This window comes from Jaculus jaculus, chromosome 10, assembly GCF_020740685.1.
Source record: "Jaculus jaculus isolate mJacJac1 chromosome 10, mJacJac1.mat.Y.cur, whole genome shotgun sequence".
NCBI classification, from domain to species: Eukaryota; Metazoa; Chordata; class Mammalia; order Rodentia; family Dipodidae; genus Jaculus; species Jaculus jaculus.
The window spans coordinates 25,841,873-25,860,071 of NC_059111.1; the positions used below are offsets into that span (position 1 = coordinate 25,841,873).

Consider the following 18,199-nt stretch of genomic DNA (forward strand, 5'->3'; position numbering starts at 1 on the left):
GGACTTCTGCTGCTCCCTGTCCCTCCTGCTTCTCTTCACAGCCTTTACCACCACCTGTTTGGGGTCTCTCCCCGCAGGGCCTGGGGGTGCCATGGGGCAGGCCCCTTCTGCCTTAGCCCTGGGATTTCTCCAGCACCTCCCTGAGCATGAACTCCTCAACTCAAGATCCTTCATGTAATCACACCTGGAGAGTCCCTTTTTCACGGCGTTGGATGCAGGCGTCTGGGCTGCGGGCACTATTTAGCCCAACACAGTGGCCCTTTCCCCTGGCGCCCTCCTGCCTCCTCAATGCCTCTGCATCCCCTACTGAGTGCTGGGCCTTGCGGTGGCTGTGGATATGCCCAGGTGTAGGACAACACAGCCTGGGCCCCAGGGACTTGTCTGGGGACAGTACCTCTTCTCTGAGACGCTCTAGATTGGCCTGGGGCTGCCACCTGCTGACTGCATCCATCCTGCCTTTGAACTTGTGGTTTTACATGATGGTTAAAGGCCTGTGCTGAGGGGCAGAGTGGAAAGCGAAGCCCCTCTAATTCACATGCCAGAAGCTACTGGAGTGGAGTTACATGTGTGTGCCCCCTGATTTTCTCTGCTTGCGAGCTGCATGGAAGGGAACCTCCGGTGCCCTCCATCTGAGTGCCCAGCTTCTTCAGTGAGGTAGAGTTTTACCTGCATGTCCTACAGATGGAGTTTCTGTATGTCCACTTCAGGAGGTGTGTATCTCCGCTGGCCCTGTGAGGAGGGCATCTGAGGGATCTGTTGGCTTGCTTAGAAGGAAATCCTGTATTGGGATGGATGTTGCCATCGAAATGGAAATGGACGTCTCCCTGGCTTTGTGTGACCTCAACAGTGCCCTTTCACCACTAACAAGGATGGGGTGCTACTTAAACATGTCTGTGCAGGCAGCTTGTGAAGCTGTTTGCCCTGGAGAAATTTGATGGGACATTTCCCAACATTTCTTTCAAGTTTTAAAGTTTATTTATTTATTTGAGAGAGAGGGAAACAGAGAGAAAGAGGGAGAGCATGGGCACACCAGGCCTCCAGCCACTGCAGACAAACTCCGGATGCATGCACCACCTTGTACGTCTGGCTTACGTGGGGACTGGGGGATCAAACCTGCGTCCTTCAACCTCTGAGCCATCTCCCTAACCCTCTCCTCAACTTTTAACTTATCACAACTAGGGTGATGATTATCATGATGAGGGTGATGTGGAGTACACTGCCACTGCATTCGTGACAACTTTTAGCCGCTGTAGAAGTCTGTCTGGAACCTGTAAACTTGGCAAGAATGTCCTCGGCGGTCACACGGGTTGCTGGTGCTGACGTAGGAGCAGTTCGGGCTGAAGGCTGGGCTGTCATGGTGCCGCTTGGCTGCCTACCTTTCCTGTTCAGAGCACAGGGCAGGTGCCTTTCTGGAGCAGTGGAGCAGCCACCGTGCACAAAGCCTGCGGAGAACTGAAGGCGCTCACGGACTTGTCAATCAAGAGCAAGGTCTCTGCAGAGCAGGGACTCTGGAATGGCCTCGCACCACTGCAAAGCGGGCCACGGGCTTCTCATTGCAGTGCACAGGTGCAGCAGGCAGCCACCACCAAGACTCTTTGGGCGTCGCGGATGTGCTGGAGCAGTCTGCTCTCCGGTGACGTCCTTGTTGCACAACCCGGAGTGCAGCCCAGGGGCCGGTGCCGTAGTGCTTTGGCTTCCAGAGACTTCACCTCGAGCCTGGCCTCATTTCTCCGGTACCCAAGCGTTGGCAGGTGGCACCGTGCCCCCAAGGCCATCTGCAGCTGCAGGTGAAAACATGGCTTTGTGACAGACTGGAAGCTAACAGGCCCTGGCTGGGGGAAGGAGCGTCCTTGCAAGTCCGGTCACCGAAGCTGTCTTCCTGCCCAGGCCGTGCTCCCGCGACCTCCGCTCTCGTTTCTCCTTTTTGTGCTCACGCTACCTTGTAGCCCGCGAGAAGAGCCAGGCTGGCTGGCAGGACTCTGCTTCCTCCCAGCTTCTGCTCTCTTGTTCAGTGGACTCGGTGAGGCCCAGTTGCATTATGTACGAGATGTGTGAAGACAGTGTCCGGAAGCCCATGTATCTATGCTAATGCAAATGTAATTAAGTTCCAAAAGAGCAAGAAGACCCTCTGAAGCCTGGGCAGCTGGCAAGGATTTTAACTCCTGAAATCGATGGTGATCGTAGTAACATGTCACATGAGACCAGCATACCGCAAGACCCTCATTTGTGAAAGGCCACAAAAAACTATGGGAGCAGGATCACAGATGGCAGTGTTCAGCGTTTGTGGAGATTTCCTTTTCTTCCAGAGCAGCTGTTCTCTGTTGTTGCAAAGCCAGAGTTGACCACAAACCATATGCCCATTAGATTCCCCCCACCTCAGAGTTGACAGCCCCCTCCCCCTGAAATTGCTCGTGCTGGTGTGGAGCACAGTCCTGGCACCAGAAGGCATTAGGAAATGAGCAGCTCATGGAAAGGACTTACTTTGTTTATTTGCCACTTGAGCCTAAGTAAATAACTATAGGAAAACATCCGTCAGGTCTCATGCAAGTATCAAAGTTTGCTTAAAATAAAAATTAATTCTTTAGGGCAGGAGAGATGGCTTAGTTAAGCACTTGCCTGCAAAGCCTAAGGACCCCGGTTCGAGGCTCGGTTCCCCAGGACCCACGTTAGCCAGATGCACAAGGGGTTGCACGCGTCTGGAGTTCATTTGCAATGGCTGCAAGCCCTGGCGCGCCCATTCTCTCTCTCTCCCTCTCTCTTTTTCTGTCTCTCTTTGTCACTCTCAAATAAATAAAAACGAACAAAAAAAAATTTAAAAAAAGAAAAAAGTTTACAAAAAATAAAAAATATTAATTCTTTATATTCTTCTAAAATTTCATGTACTTTAATGAATTCAAACAAAAAGGGGAAATCAAGCCAGGTGTGGTGGCACACGCCTTTAATCCCAGCATTTGGGAGGTAGAGGTAGGAGGATCACTGTGAGTTCAAGGCCACCCTGAGACTACATAGTGAATTCCAGGTCATCCTGGGCTCGAGCAAGACCCTACCTCAAAAAACAAAACAAAACAAAAAAAAAAAAACAGGGGGGAGGGAATCATGCTTTAAAAACACAAATACTGAGGCAGGACTCTTACATGAGACTGTCATCCATCTGGTTCAAGTTAGAGATGAAATTGTCTTTACCTGTAAGATATATCTCAGTGATGTACTTCTCCCTCTTCCTAGTTTATGGTAATAACTGTATCAAAGCATGCTTTATCTATAAACTCACTATTATAATTTATTATTACTGTTATTTTAGAGAGAAATTCTATGTGCCAGAGCCTCAGCCACTACAGTTGAACGCTAGACGTTTGCGCCACCTTGTGGGCATGTGTGATCTTGCACTTGCCTCACCTTGGTGCTTCTGGCTAACGTGGGGGATCTGGAGAGTTGAACATGGGCCCTTAGGCTCTGCAGGCAAGTTCCTTAACAGCTAAGCTATCCCTCCAGCCCAAATTGTTTTATTAGTTTTTATTTATTTTGTTTATGACAGAGAGAGAGAGAGAGAGAGAAAGAATTGGAGCTCCAGGGCCTCTAGCCATTGCAGTCAAACTCCAGACATGTGCGTCATCTTGTGTGTATGCGCCACCTTGTGCACATGTGTCTCCTTGTGCATCTGGCTTATGTGGGTTTTGGGAAGCTGAACCTGGGTCCTTAGGCTTCGCAGGCAACCACCTTAACCACTAAGCCATGCAACCACCTTAACCACTAAGCCATCTCTCCAGCCCTTTAAGTTTTTGTAAGTTATTTTTATAAACTATTATAGATATGCAGGCTGGTGAATTAGACATTACACCTAGTTACATAAACACCTCCACAATCAAGATACAAGCCATTTCTTGTACTATAAAATATTTCCTTTTGCCCCATGCAGGTGACCACGTCCCCTAACCCCTGGTTCTGGGAACCCTTTTTCTTTTTACTGTAGCTTTGCTTTTTAGAAAGAATTTCACGTAAGTGGGATCTTTGATCTGGAAATCCGTCGACGTTGGTGTGTTTTTATATTCCATGCCTCGGTGTTGCCGAGTGGTACTCAGTAAGCACAGGCGCTACTCTCCAAGGTATCTGCGTTAATTTACATTCCCATCAGCCCCCCATGCCTGCTTCGGTTGCCCCGCTTCCTCCTAGCACTTGCTATTACTGTTGTTTTTAAAGTTAGCATTGTTGGGCTGGAGTGATGGCTAAATGGTTAAGGCACTTGCCTGTGAACCTGAGGACCCAGGTTTGATTCCCCAGTACTCACATAAAGCCAGATGAACAAGGTTGGGCTTATGTCTGGGGTTTGTTTGCAGTGGCTAGAGGCTGCGGCACACCCATTCCTCTCCATCACCCCTGCTTCTCTTTTCCTCAAATAAATAAAATGTAAAGTTGACCCTTGTTGAGGGTGGGATTCCTTGTACTTTTAAGTTGTATTTCTCTGGTTACTACTGATGTTGGACATATTTTTATGTATACAGATGTGCCTTAACTTAGGGTGTGGTTGTATTAGAAGGTTATGGTCTCTGTGAGCCAGCAGAAGCTGATAATACACCTCGCCCACCAAACATTCTCTCTTAGCTGCCCATACTGCACAGAGTACCTGTTCCTTACCAGGAGCTGCCACCCATGCCACGGCCTCGTGGGGAGAGTATTTTCCTGCAATCACTAAGCCAGGAAAAGATTAACATTCAAAGTATATGTATGAGTTGCTTTTTTCATTTCTGTGACCAGATGCCTGACTGCCCCCCCCCAAAAAAAACAATTTAAGGAAGGAAAAGTTTATTTTGGCTTCTAGCTCTGGGAGGATGCAATCCATCACAGCAAGGAAGGCTTGGTGGCAGGCGCAGAACAATGAATGTTGGCCCTCAGCTCACTAGTAGTGTGTGCGTGTGTGTGTGCACACGCGTGTGAGTACACATCCGTGTAGGCCAGAGGTTGATGTCACGTGTCTTCCTTGGTTGCCCTCCCCTTTATTCACTGAGGTAGGGTCTCTCACTTAAACCTCAACCTTGCTCACTGGGCAGCTCTGCTAGCCTGGCCGCCTGCCCCCGGGTACCTGGTCTCTGCTTCCAGGTGCGGTGATTAAAGATGGCCCCTATGTCCTGGGATCAGAACTCCAGTCCTTATGCTTTATTCCCTCTGGGCCATCAGCCATCTCCCCAGCCCCATTTTCTCCGTTTTTATGCAAACAGGGACTCTGGCCCACAGAATGGTACCACCTGCAGTTACGGTGGAGCTTCCTGCCCTGATTAGCCTAATCTAGACACTCCCTCTCAGACAGGTCCAGCTGTTTGTCCCCTAAGTGAGTCTAGATCCTGTCACGTTGACAGTATTAGCCGTCACCATCGCGTTTCTGCCCGAGGTCTGTTGCTTTGGCGCTGTTACAAAGCTGAAAGACCTTAAGTCTGCTGAGTCAGGAACTGTCTGTATTCTTTTTGAATTGACTTCTCTCACCTCTTGCTAACTTTAATGTAGCTTTACTTTTTTTTTTTTTTTTTTTTTTTTGGTTTTCCGAGGTAGGGTCTCGCTCTAGCCCAGGCTGACCTGGAATTCACTGTGTAGTCTCAGGGTGGCCTCAAACTCACAGCGATTTTCCTACCTCTGCTTCACGAGTGCTGGGATTAAAGGCGTGCACCACCATGCCCAGCAGTTTTCCTTTTTTTTCTTTTTTGGTTTTTCGAGGTAGGGTCTCACTCTGGCTCAGCCAACCTGGAATTCACTATAGAGTTTCAGGGTGGCCTCGAACTCTTGGCGATCCTCCTACCTCTGCCTCCCGAGTGCTGGGATTAAAGGCGTGTGCCACCATGGCCAGCTCAGTTTTCCTTTTTGTATGTAGTATGTGTATTAGACAGTACATGCAGGTATGTGCCCATGTTACACACATGCAGTGGCCAGAGGAGAATGTTGGGTGCCCTCCCTTATCGCTCTCCTGCGTGTTTCTTTGAGATGGAGTTGTTCATGGAACCTGGAGCTGCCCATTGAACCCTAGTAACTATGCAGTCTCCGTCCCTCATGCCCATAAGACTGGGGTTACTGGCACATTTGACAGTGCCCAGCTTCTTCTGAGTGCTGGGCATCAGATTCTCTCAGACTCTCATACTTGAGTGGTAAGCACTCACACCTGCTGAGCTATCTCCCCAGCCCAGCCTCTTGCTCATCTGGAAATCAGAGTTACTCATACATTCTTTTGAGCTTTTTTTTTAAAAAAAAATATTTTTGTTTATTTGACAGAGAGGGAGGGAGAGAGAGAGAGAATGGGCATGCCAGGGCCTCTAGCCACTGCAAATGAACTCCAGATGTGTGCACCCCCTTGTGCATCTGACTAATGTGGTCCTGGGGAATCGAAGCTGGATCCTTTGGCTATGTAGGCCAACGCCTTAACCACCTCCAGCCCATTTTATTGAGCTTTAAGAGTTGTTAAATCTTTGGGATGTAAACCTTTTATTGGCTCTGTATTTTGCAGATATTTTTCAAAAAAGAAAAAAATTTTAATAAAGTTAACTTCTTTTTTTTCTTTCTTTTTTTTTTTTTTTTTGAGGTCTCACTCTTGCCCAGGTTGACCTGGGTTTCACAGTGTAGTCTCAGGGTGGCCTCGAACTCATGGCGATTCTCCTACCTTTGCCTCCTGAGTGCTAGGACTAAAGGCATGTACCACCATGCCTGGCCTGATTTTAATACTTATTTACCTTTATTTATTCGAGAGAGAATGAGGCATACAGAGAGAGAATGGGCACGCCAGGGCCTCTAGCTACTACAAACGAACTTGAGATGCATGTGCCACCTTGTGCATCTAGCTTACGTAGGTACTGTGGAATTGAACCAGGGTCCTTAATCTTTGCAGGCAAGTGCCTTAACTGCTAAGCTATCCCTCCAGCCCCCATTTTATTATTTTATTTTCTAGATTATCTTTTTGAGTTCTCATTAGAAAATTAGCGTAGCCTAATGTTACAAATACTTTCTCCTAGAAGTTATGTAATTTTAGTTCGTCCATATACAGATCTGTGTTTTCTTCTTCTTATTGTTGTTGTTTTCTGAGATGCATCTTGCTGTGCAGCCCAGGCTGGCCTCCACCTGTGATTCTCCTGCCTCAGCCTCCCAAGCACACCCTGCATCTCTGAAATATTTTGAGTTAATTTTCATGTATGGTGTGAGGTAAGGGGTTACAGTTCATTTTTCTTTTCCTAATCTACCTAACAAGTTTGCACTACCACATTAAGAAGTCACTCTTCCATTTGAATCTCTTAATAACCTTGTTGAAGCTCAGTTGACCATAACTTTTATCATCTATAATTTTACTAAATTTACTTCGGGTAGCTTTTTTTGTAGCTTCTTCAGGATTTTCTAAGTATGTGGTCATGTCATTTGCAAATAGTTTTATGTTTCACCTCCCAGTCCTTAGGCATTTTCTTTCTCTTGTGTAAGTTCACTGGCCAGAACCTCTGTACTGCTGACTGAAAGTGGCCAGGATGCACACTGCGCCTCTTTGTTCCTCCTCTTAGGGAGAAAGTATTGAACCTTTCAGCGCTGAGCATGTCTTGGCTGCAGGATTTTTGCAACGCCCTTACCCAAGTGGGCTTCTCCTTAACTTAGCCGTAACTCAGAACTTCTAGGCCCAATCAGAAGGTCGGTGCAACAGAGCAGGGCCAGTTTCCCTGCACAGGCCCGCCTGGGGAGCAGAGCCTGCCTTGTCTTGTCCTGAAGAGTTCTTATTTGCCTGTGCCTTTTTTCACACCTGGCGAGTTGTCCCTTACAATATTAACAAAATGTGAGCCGGGCGTGGGGGCGCACACCTTTAATCTCAGCGCTCGGGAGGCAGAGGTAGGAGGATTGCCATGAGTTCAAGGCCACCGTGAGATGACATACTGAATTCCAGGTCAGCCTCAACCAGAGTGAGACCCTACCTCGAAAAACAAAAACAACAACAAAAAATGTGACAAAGGGGGCTTTGGAGTTGGAAAGACTGGGTTTGGCCCTATCCTACCATTAGCTAGCTGTGTTAGGGTTTAGGCCACAAATAGCATCCCTACATGTTTCTGGTCTCAAAGTGAGGGTACTAGCTCCATGTTCTAGTACTCTGGGGTAAACAAGATAATTCATGTGAACATGTGATCATTTCAGTTCTTCATTCACTAACAACTCAAATGATTTTTTAAAAATATTTTTTATTATTCAATTATTTATTTATAATTATTTATTTATTTGAGAATGACAGAGAGAGAAAGAGGCAGAGAGAGAGAGAGAAAGAGAGAGAGGGAGAATGGGCATGCCAGGGCCTTCAGCCACTGCAAAGGAACTCCAGACACGTGTGCCCCCTTGTGCATCTGGCTAGTGTGGGTCCTGGGGAATCGAGCCTTGAACCGGGGTCCTTAGGCTTCACAGGCAAGTGCTTAACTGCTCTGCCATCTCTCCAGCCCTCAAATGATTTTTATCTTTTTATTATTTGTGAGAGATTGGGAATGGGCACACCAGGGCCTCTAGCCACTGCAAATGAATTCCAGACACATGTGCCACCTTGTGTGTCTGGCCTACGTGGGTTGTGGGGAATTGAACCTGGCTCCTTAGGCTTCACAGGCAAGCACCTTAACCACTAAGCCATGTCTTCAGCCCTCAAATGATTTTTTTGTTGTTGCTTTTTTCCGAGGTAGGATCTCATTCTAGCCAAGGCTCACCTGGCACTCACTCTGTAGTCCCATGCTGGTCTTGAACTCACCAAGACTCTACTGCCTTTGCCTCCTGGGTGTTGGGATTAAAGGCAAGTGCCATTATGCCAGGCCTTCAAGTGCTTTTGTTTGTTTGTTTGCTTTGTGGTTTTTTTTTTGTTTGTTTTTTTTTTGTTTTGTTTTGTTTTGAGGTAAGGTCACACTCTAGCCCAGGCTGACCTGGAACCTGGAGTTCACTATGTAGTCTCAGGGTGGCCTCGAACTCATGATGATCCTCCCACCTCTGCCTCGCAAGTGCTGGGATTAAAGGTGTGTACCACCATACCTGGTGTCAAATGATGCTTTTTGAAATTGAAAGTTGAATTCATTTTAAGGTGTTTCTTTATAATAAACATGTACCTTCTACCTCTTGATAGTTTAAACTTGGTTCATATTGTTAAATTTTCAGTTACTGATTTTAGGCATTTTAACCAGGATGTGCTTTTGTACAGTTTTCTTCTTGACTCTTTTGATTGAAGTTTGTTAAAAAAATATCGCATCTATGAATTTATATTCATCAAATTTGAAAATGTTTTGGTCAGTGTGTTATCATCATCTTTTTCTGTTTTCTCCTCTCATCTCCTTTGGAAGCTCCCATTACGTGTGTATGGACTGCGTGGTGTCCTGTGGCTTTCTGAGCAGTCCATCCATCTGTCTTTCTCTCTGTTTCATTTTGGAGAGTTGTTAAATATATAGTCAAACTTTGCTTGCTTGCTTCCTAACTTCCTTCCCTTCCCTTCCCTTCCCTTCCCTTCCCTTCCCTTCCCTTCCCTTCCCTTCCCTTCCCTTCCCTTCCCTTCCCTTCCCTTCCCTTCCCTTCCCTTCCCTTCCCTTCCCTTCCCTCCTTCCTTCACTTCCTTCCCTCTCTCCTTCCCTCCCTCCCTTCTTTCTTTCTCTCTCTTTCTCTCTCTGTCTCTCTCTTTCCTAGACTGCTGTTATTCTTGTCTAGCATATTGATCATCACAGACCTTGTGGTTTTATCTCTAGAAAATTGATTTAAATATTTTTAAATATTTTACTGATTTATTCATTTGAGAGCGAAAGAGGGAGAGAGAATGAGTATGCCAGGGCCTCCAGCCACAGCACATAAACTCCAGACCCGTGCACCACTTTGTGCATCTGGCTTACATGGGTCCTGGGGAATCAAACCTGGGTCTTTAGGGTTCACAGGCAAGCACTTTAACTGCTAAGCCATCTCCCCAGCCTGATTTTTTTTTTTTTCCTGTTTGTTTGGTTTTTTTAAGTTGAGTCTCACTCTAGCCCAGGCTGACCTGGAATTCACTATGTAGTCTCAGGGCGATCCTCCTACCTCTGCCTCCTGAGTGCTGGAGTTAAAGGTGTGCACCACCATGCCTGGCTCTGATATAACTATGTTAAAAATACAATCCAGGTCTGAGATATGTTTAGACTTCCTTACGGCTTTAAACCTGAGAGACCTTACCATTCCTATTAATTGATTATTCTCCTCATTAGTGTATCTGTATTTCTTTTTTAAAAATTTAGGTAGTTTGTGTATTTGTGAGCCGAGAGAGAAAGAGAGACAGTGGGCACACCAGCATGTCTTGCTGCTGAAAATGAACTCTAGACACATGTGCAACTTGCTGCATCTAGCTCTAGATGGAGCTGAGGAATTGGACCCAACTAGCAGGCTATGCAAGTGCCTCTGACCACTGGCCATCTCCCTATGGTTTTGTCGTTGTTTTGAAGCAGCGTCTCACTGCAGCCCAGGCTGAGCTGAATGTCATTCTGTAGCCAAGGCTGGCCTCCAACTCAGTGAGCCTGTGCTCAGCCTCCTAAGTACTGGAATTAAAGGCGTGTGCCTTGGGCTGGAGAGATGGCTTAGTGGTTAAACGTTTGCCTGTGAAGCCTAAGGACCCTGGTTTGAGGCTCGATTCTCCAGGACCCACGTTAGCCAGATGCACAAGGGGGCACATGCATCTGGAGTTCATTTGTAGTGGCTGGAGGCCCTGGCGCGCCCATTCTCTCTCTGTCTCTCTGTGCCTCTTTCTCTGTTGGTTGCTCTCAAATAAATAAAAATAAAAAAATTTAAAGGCATGTGCCACATTGTCCAAATTTTTTCTATTTCTTATATAACTAATAATTATGAAGTTTACCTTTTTGCATGCTAGATTTTTGTTTTCTTATAAATACTCTTTTTGTTTGTTTGTTTTTGCTGTTTTTGTTTATTTGTTTTTTGAGGTAGGGTCTCACTGTAGCCCAGGCTGACCTGAAATTCACTATGGAGTCTCAGGTGGCCTCGAACTCATGACAATCCTCCTACCTCTGCTTCCCGAGTGCTGGGATTAAAGGCATGTGCCACCATGCCCGGCTCCTATAAATATTCTTGAGCTGTATTCTTGGATGTAATGAAATTACTCTAAGCTTCATCCTTTTGAAGTTTGCTTTTTTTTTTTTTGTAAAAAATATTATCTATTTAATTTTTTGTTTGCATTGGCCATGTTTTCTTTATTATCTCATTTCTTTTTTATTATATATATATATATATATTTTTTTTTTTAATTGACAACTTCTATACTTACAGACAACAAACCATGGTATTTCCCTCCCTTCCCTCCCCTCCCCCACTTTCTCCTTCATAGCTCTGCTCTCCTTCATATCCCCTTCCTCTGTCCAGTGGTCTCTCTTTTAATTTGATGTCATCATCTTTTTCTCATATTATGAGGGTCTTATGTGGGTATTGCTAGGCACTGTGAGGTCTTGGATATTGAGGCCAAATTCTATCTGGACAGTTGTATGTAGGGAGTGGTACCCTTCCTTTGGCTCTTAAATTCTTTCCCCCACCTCTTCCTCAATGGACCCTGAGCCTTGGAGGATGTGAGATGTTTCAGTGCTGGACACTCCTCCATCCCTTCTTCTCAGTACTATGTTGCCCTTTGAGCCATCCCAGTGGGTATCGCCATCTGAAAAGAGAAGCTTCTCTAACCAGAAGTGAGAGTAACATTAATATATGCTTATGAGTATGATCATTAAGTATAGTGATTTCAGGGCAATTTGGTGAGAGTAATATACGCATTTATCCAGACAAGAGCAGACTTTATACCCCTAAGGCTCATGGCCTCTCCTGCCATAGGCTTTTGATTAGGTTTTCAGTACCAGGCACATATTCCCTCCCATAGAGTAGGCCTCCAGTCCAATTAGAGAGCAGTTGGTTTCCCCCAGAGCAGACATGCCACTATTGCACTCATTCAGACATTTGGCCTGTCTGGCCAAACTTGAGGTTTCCAGTGTCCCCTGTTTTCACCTCTGATGACTTCTGTCTCCCATAAGACTGCATACAGTACAGCTCTTTCCAGCTTTCAGTTTGCTGGGCTACAGCGAGGTTTTCTGCTCAGTACCACTTTGATTTCTCAGTGACTTTGCCTCTCAGGCATGTGACATCTTCAGCAATAGCGTCTTACCATCTCTTTCTTATGGGAACCAAGGGCCTTGGCAATAGCCTATAATGTTTTGGAGGCAACAGGGACCCCCCCTGGCCAATGACTCATGGGGAGGTATCCCATCCCAGGCACTGAAAATTTTCTAATAGCAATCTATGGCTTCTGGATGTGCCATTATTTTAAAAAGTAGATTTTCATATGTCTTATTCAGAATATCTTGAATTTTGATTGACCCTCCCCCCCAACTTTCTTTTATACAATCTCTTCCCCTGACCTCACTTAGGCTTTTCTCCTCCCTATAATCTGTTCTTCTACTTATATATATGCAATACCATCCCCTTAAGACCTTCCCTCTCCTCCCTCCCTTATAGCCTTTTTCTAGCTTATGGGCCTCTGCTACTGATTTTTGGTTCCAGTTCACACACGAGTCTATACATTTGTAGCTAAGATACACATATCAGAGAGAGCATGTGACGTTTGGCTTTCTGGGCCTAGGTTACCTCACTTAGTGTAATCCTTTCCAGATCCATCCATTTCCCTGCAAATTTTATAATTTCATTTTTCTTTACTGCTGAATAGAGCGCCATTGTATAGATGTACCACATCATTATTATCCATTCATCTGTGGGTGGACATCTAGGCTGGTTCCATTTCCTAGCTATTGTGAATAATAGAGCAGCAATAAACATGGTTATGCAAAGGTAGTGTGAAGAGTCATTAGGATATATGCCTAGGAGTGCTATAGCTGGATGATATGGCAAATCTATTTTTAGCTGTCTCAAGAACCTCCACACTGATTTCCACAATGGCTGTACCAGATTACTTTCCCACCATCAGTGCAGAAGGATTCCCCTTTTACCACATCCTCACCAACATTTATTGTCATTTTTTTCCTTGATGGTAGCCATTCTGATGGGAGAGAGATGGAATCTTAAGGTAGTTTTAATTTGCATTTCCCTGATGGCTAAGGATGTAGAACACTTTTTTTTTAGATGTTTATATGCCATCTGCATAGCCCATTTTTTGATTGGGTTGTTTAATATCTTATTGTTTTGTTTTTTTGAGTTCTTTGTTATATACATATAATTGTTTTGTTTTGCTTTTCCTTGTTCTTAAATAACATTTTTCATTATTTATTTATTTATTTATTTATTTTTATTAACAACTTTCATGATTGTAACAATATCCCATGGTAATTGTAGCAGACAGCTTCAGGTTCAACTGAGATGAACTTTCAGACCAGGCACAGTTATGGAGGAAGGGATTTATTGAAGCTTACAGATCCAGGGGAAGTTCCATAATGGCAGAAGAAGCTGGTCTGCCTTCACAGGCCCAAGCAGAGAGAGAGAATTACAAGCCTAAAGGTCAAAAGCCACAGCACACTTCAGGAACTCCAGCTAGGCACACTTTGCATATCTTTAGATTGAAATTGGAAACCCACCACCACAATTTAAGGTCCACCCAGTGACACTGCCTCCAGCCAGGTAGCCAGCAGATGCAAACTATAAACAAACAACTGAATATATTGGGGGCCATCTATTCTATTCAAACCACCACATAATGCCCTCCCCCACACTTTCCCCTGTGAAACTCCATTCTCCATCATATCCCCTCCTCTTCTCAATCAGTCTTTCTTTTATTTTGATGTCATGATCTTTTCCTCCTCTTATGATGGTCTTGAGTAGGTAGTGTCAGGCACTGTGAGGTCATGGATATCCAGGCCATTTTGTGTCTGGATGAGCAACTTGTAAGGAGTCCTACCCTTTCTTTGGCGCTTACATTCTTTCTGCCACCTCTTCCACAATGGACCCCGAGCCTTGGAAGGTGTGATAGAGATACTGCAGTGCTGAGCACTCCTCTGTCACTTCTTCTCAGCACTATGGTGCCTTCTGGGTCATCCCAAGGTCACTGCCATCTGAAAAGAGAAGGTTCTCTACCAAAACTGAAAGTAGCACTAATATATGGTTATGAACAATTAGAGGAGTGCTTACTGCAGCTCTTGAAATTTTTAATGTCCCTCCCAAAAGGAATTGGTAATTTATACTCCCACCACTCATGTTTCAAAATGCCTGTTAAATAACATATTTTTTTTTTCCTCAACAGGAATTCAATGTCATCTTTCCGTCCTGGGAGAGGGCACAGTGATAGTCGGAGGACTGTGTTTTACACCAATGACGAGTGGGAACTTTTAGACCCACCTCCTAAGGACCTGGATGAGGCCCTGGTGCAGGAAGACAGGAAGAAGCAGATGCCTGAGGGAAGCAAAGGTACAGCATGGCTGTGCGCTCTCTTCTCTGCTGCCTTTTGTCCACTATCAGTGATGCAGGAGACACTTCAGTGGCAGAATTCTTGGAAACACAAAGTGTGGTAGAAGCTTGTTCTCTCTGTGTGGGGTGGAATGCACAAAGGCTTAGAAAATGAAAACAAATGACTGTCTAAACTATTTCTGAAGCACCTGGAAGTTAGGTTGTGCTTCATGGAAATACTGATTTAAGAAACTTTATTAATAAGCCTGGCATTATGGCTTATAATCCTAGTACCTAGGAGGCTGGGGCAAGAAGTTGCTAATATGAGGCCAAATTGGCTACACAGTGAGTTTGAGGCCTACCTGGCCTATGTAGCAACACCCTATCTCAAAAACAACAAAAAAAAACTATAGAAATTAGAGACATACTCAAAAGAAGATAATTATAGTACCATGGATTCCAGAAGACTGATTGGGTTAGTCATCTATCCAGTACTGTAACAGTTATCTGAGATAAATTAATTTATAAAAAGAAAAGGTTTTGGTTCAGTTTTAGAGGTTTTTTATTCCTAGTTTGTTTGTTTTTTTTTTTTTCGAGGTAGGGTCTCAGTCTGGTCCAGGCTGACCTGGAATTAACTCTGTCATCTCAGGGTGGCCTTGAACTCATGGCAATCCTCCTACCTCTGCCTCCCAAGTGCTGGGATTAAAGGCATGCGCCACCACGCCCGGCCCCAGTTTTAGAGGTTTTAATCCATGACTGTTGTGGTTCCTTTCTCGTTACTGGGTCAAACACCTGGGAGGAAATGGTTCATGTCAGGCTGACAGAATCCAAGGGAAACATCATCTTGGTGGAAGAGGCTGGTCATTTCCACAGATCCAGAGAGACACCACCAACATCCAGCAGACACCACCAGCCAGAGCTCAAACTGGGTCTTTATACACTTAGGGCTGGACTACCAGATCCACTCTCAGTGATCTATCTCTTCCCCAGTAGGGCTTTGCCTGCTATAGACTCAGTCTTAATTCAAAATCTCTGAGACTATGGGAGGCATATATCCACAGTCACATCGCCACATTCTTCCCATGCCCCTAGAGACTTAGGATAATCTCACAGTGCAAATTGTATTTAATCCAAAGGTCCCCATAATTGTTACCAACTTTAGCATTGCTCAAAAGTCCCAAGTCTCATCTGAGATTCAAGACTGTCTCATAACTGTGAGCTCTATAAAATCAAAACGTAAGTTATTACTTCTAACACATAATGGCACACAGTAAACATTTCCATTGTTAAAAGGCATAATAAGGGGCTGGAGAGATGGCTTAGTGGTTACAGCGCTTGCCTACCAAGTTTAAGAACTCATGTTTGAATCTCCAGGTCCCACGTAGCCAGATGCACAGTGACACAAACATGCAATGTCACACATGCGCCCAAGGGGGTATCCGCATCTGTAGTCTGCTGAAGGTCCTGGCACGCCCATTCTTTCTCTCTCTCTCTCTCTCTGCCTCTTTCTCTCAAAATAAATAATTTTTAAAAGTATAATAAGGAGAGACTGACTGGTGCAAAATGAATAACCAGTAGGCAAATATCAAATATCTGCAGTTCAAGGCCGACATCCATAACCAGTGATAAAAGTCTCTGGATTCCAAGCCCATCCCAACTGGGCAGAGTAGCCCAGGGAGGGGTTTATCCCAAGCCTGCAGCTTTCCACAGCAGCCGTTCCACAGTCCTGGCCTATCCAAAACATCTTCGAGTCTGCACTGCAAACCACAGCCACGCAGAGGCCTCACATAGCCTTACTAACAGACAGATTTCTACCGTTTCCCATGTTGAATCTTGGCCATGGCTCCTGGAACTGGTTCAGCTTACACCTAGGCCTTACTAGGTCTCCACACAGGGATTCCAGCCTTGCTTCACACTCCTGGGAACGTATGTATTTCATGACATGTTTCTCTGCATTTCTCATGCTTCCAGAGTCAAGGTCAGGTGTGCAGAGTAGCCATATTTATGGGAGATAAACCTTGACCTTGAACAGCAAGCTGCTTTAGAAGTCTTCCTTCAAGCCTCCTCCTCGCAAAAAAAAAAAAAAAAAAAAAAAAAATTGTATTCTTACTCATGGAGGCTTCTTCCACAGGTGGAGTTCACCCTTAGGCATCTTGTCCACTGTCCCAGTACAAAGCAGTTGGCCCACCCTTAGTGGTCATCAAGTTGACAGTTGCAGCTTCAGGAACCTAATGCTGCTCTCTGTGCCAGTAACTTTAACCTTATTTGAATTTTTCCTATGATTAAACTGTACATTTTTTCGTATCTTTCTGTTCTATGTCTTCCACCAGGCACACCAGTCCCTTACTTTCAAATTCAGCCTTGATTAGATTCTTTGGGCCCGGGCAGAACAACACAACAGGCCTTTCTGCCAGCAGCCCCGTTCCAACCAAGCTCTCTCTTTCCCCTTTGAGAGTTCATAAACCAGCCTTCACAGTCCACACTTCTCTCTGCATTTAGCATTTTCTACCTCTCACCAGAAGAGTCCATCAAGCTCTGCTTATAGCACTACAAGGCTCCTCCAGTCCAAAGTACCAAGTCCTTCCACATTCCTTCAGCTCACACGTTCCAGTGGAGCAAGGCCCGTGTGGTCAGATCCATCACATCACTCACCCCACTCTCATTACCAATTTTCTGTTGCAGTTACTCTTTCACAGCTTAGACTAGCATCTGACCAGAAGCAACTTAAGGGAGGAAGTGATTTATAGGAGGCTTACAGAATCCAGGGGAAACACCATCATGGTGGAAGAAACTGGGTCACTTCCATAGATCCAAGTACAGAAACATCACCGACAGTCAGAGCGCAAACTGGCTCTTTATGCACTTAGGGCTGGACTACAAGATCTGATTCCCAGTGACACATCTGTTCCCCAGCGAGACTCAAGTTTTAAGCTCAAATATCTCTAAGGCAGGGCCAGGTGTGGTGGTGCACACCTTTAATCCCAGCACACGGAGGCAGAGGTGAGAGGATCGCCATGAGTTCAAGGCCACCCTGAGACTACATAGTGAATTCCAGGTCAGCCCAGGCTAGAGTGAGACCCTACCTTGGCAAGCCGAAAAAAAAAATCTCTAAGGCAAGGTGGGGTGTTGCACGCCTTTAATCCCAGCACTCGGGAGGCAGAGGTAGGAGGATGGCCATGAGTTCAAGGCCACCCTGAGACTACAGAATAAATTCCAGGTCAGCCCAGGCTAGAGTGAGACCCTACCTCAAAAAACAAACAAACATCTCTGATGCTATAGGGCTTATACATTCGCATTCAAAGCACCACAAGGACCAGTTGGCCTCACTGCTTTGGGCCTGTGGTGCAACATGGTGGGAACATGTGGTCAGGAAGCAAAAGAGTGAGGAAAGGGCCGGGGTGCCACCGTCCCCTTCAAGAAATGCCCTCAGTAACTAGAAGACCTCCCATCAAGCCCCCGTTTTCCACCATTTCTAGATATAGCAAGCCGGGGACTGAGGCTTTAACACATGGCTGCAAACTGTAGCTCCCTCATGTGCCTTTCACAGTATTGAACTTGGGACACTTCTCTGCCCATCTGGATCTCCTCCAAGTGCCGACCTTTTCCTGCCCCCAGCACCACATGGAACGCCAATGTCGGGTCTAATGTCAATCCATTATAGTTGTAAACACTTCAGGAGACACTTATTTAAACACATTGATTGTAAGTTAACCAGTTATAGTTACATATATTTATGGGATGCAAAGTGATTTTGTCATTTATGTTAACAAAGTAGAATAGTTAAGTTAACTGGCACAACCATCATCTGAAATATGTAATCTTTTTTGGTGAGAAC

The 18,199-nt window shown here is 45.3% G+C and overlaps 1 protein-coding gene across 2 annotated transcripts in view; it reads left to right on the plus strand.

Moving 5' to 3' along the window:
• Nucleotides 1-18,199, plus strand: part of Tbc1d2b (TBC1 domain family member 2B) — a 113,538-nt gene that overhangs the window by 52,750 nt on the left and 42,589 nt on the right. For both annotated transcript variants that reach the window (XM_004660380.2, XM_045160293.1), the window contains exon 4: nt 14,222-14,385. In XM_004660380.2, coding sequence (XP_004660437.2) covers nt 14,222-14,385 — 164 coding nt within the window. The remainder of the gene's footprint in view (nt 1-14,221; nt 14,386-18,199) is intronic.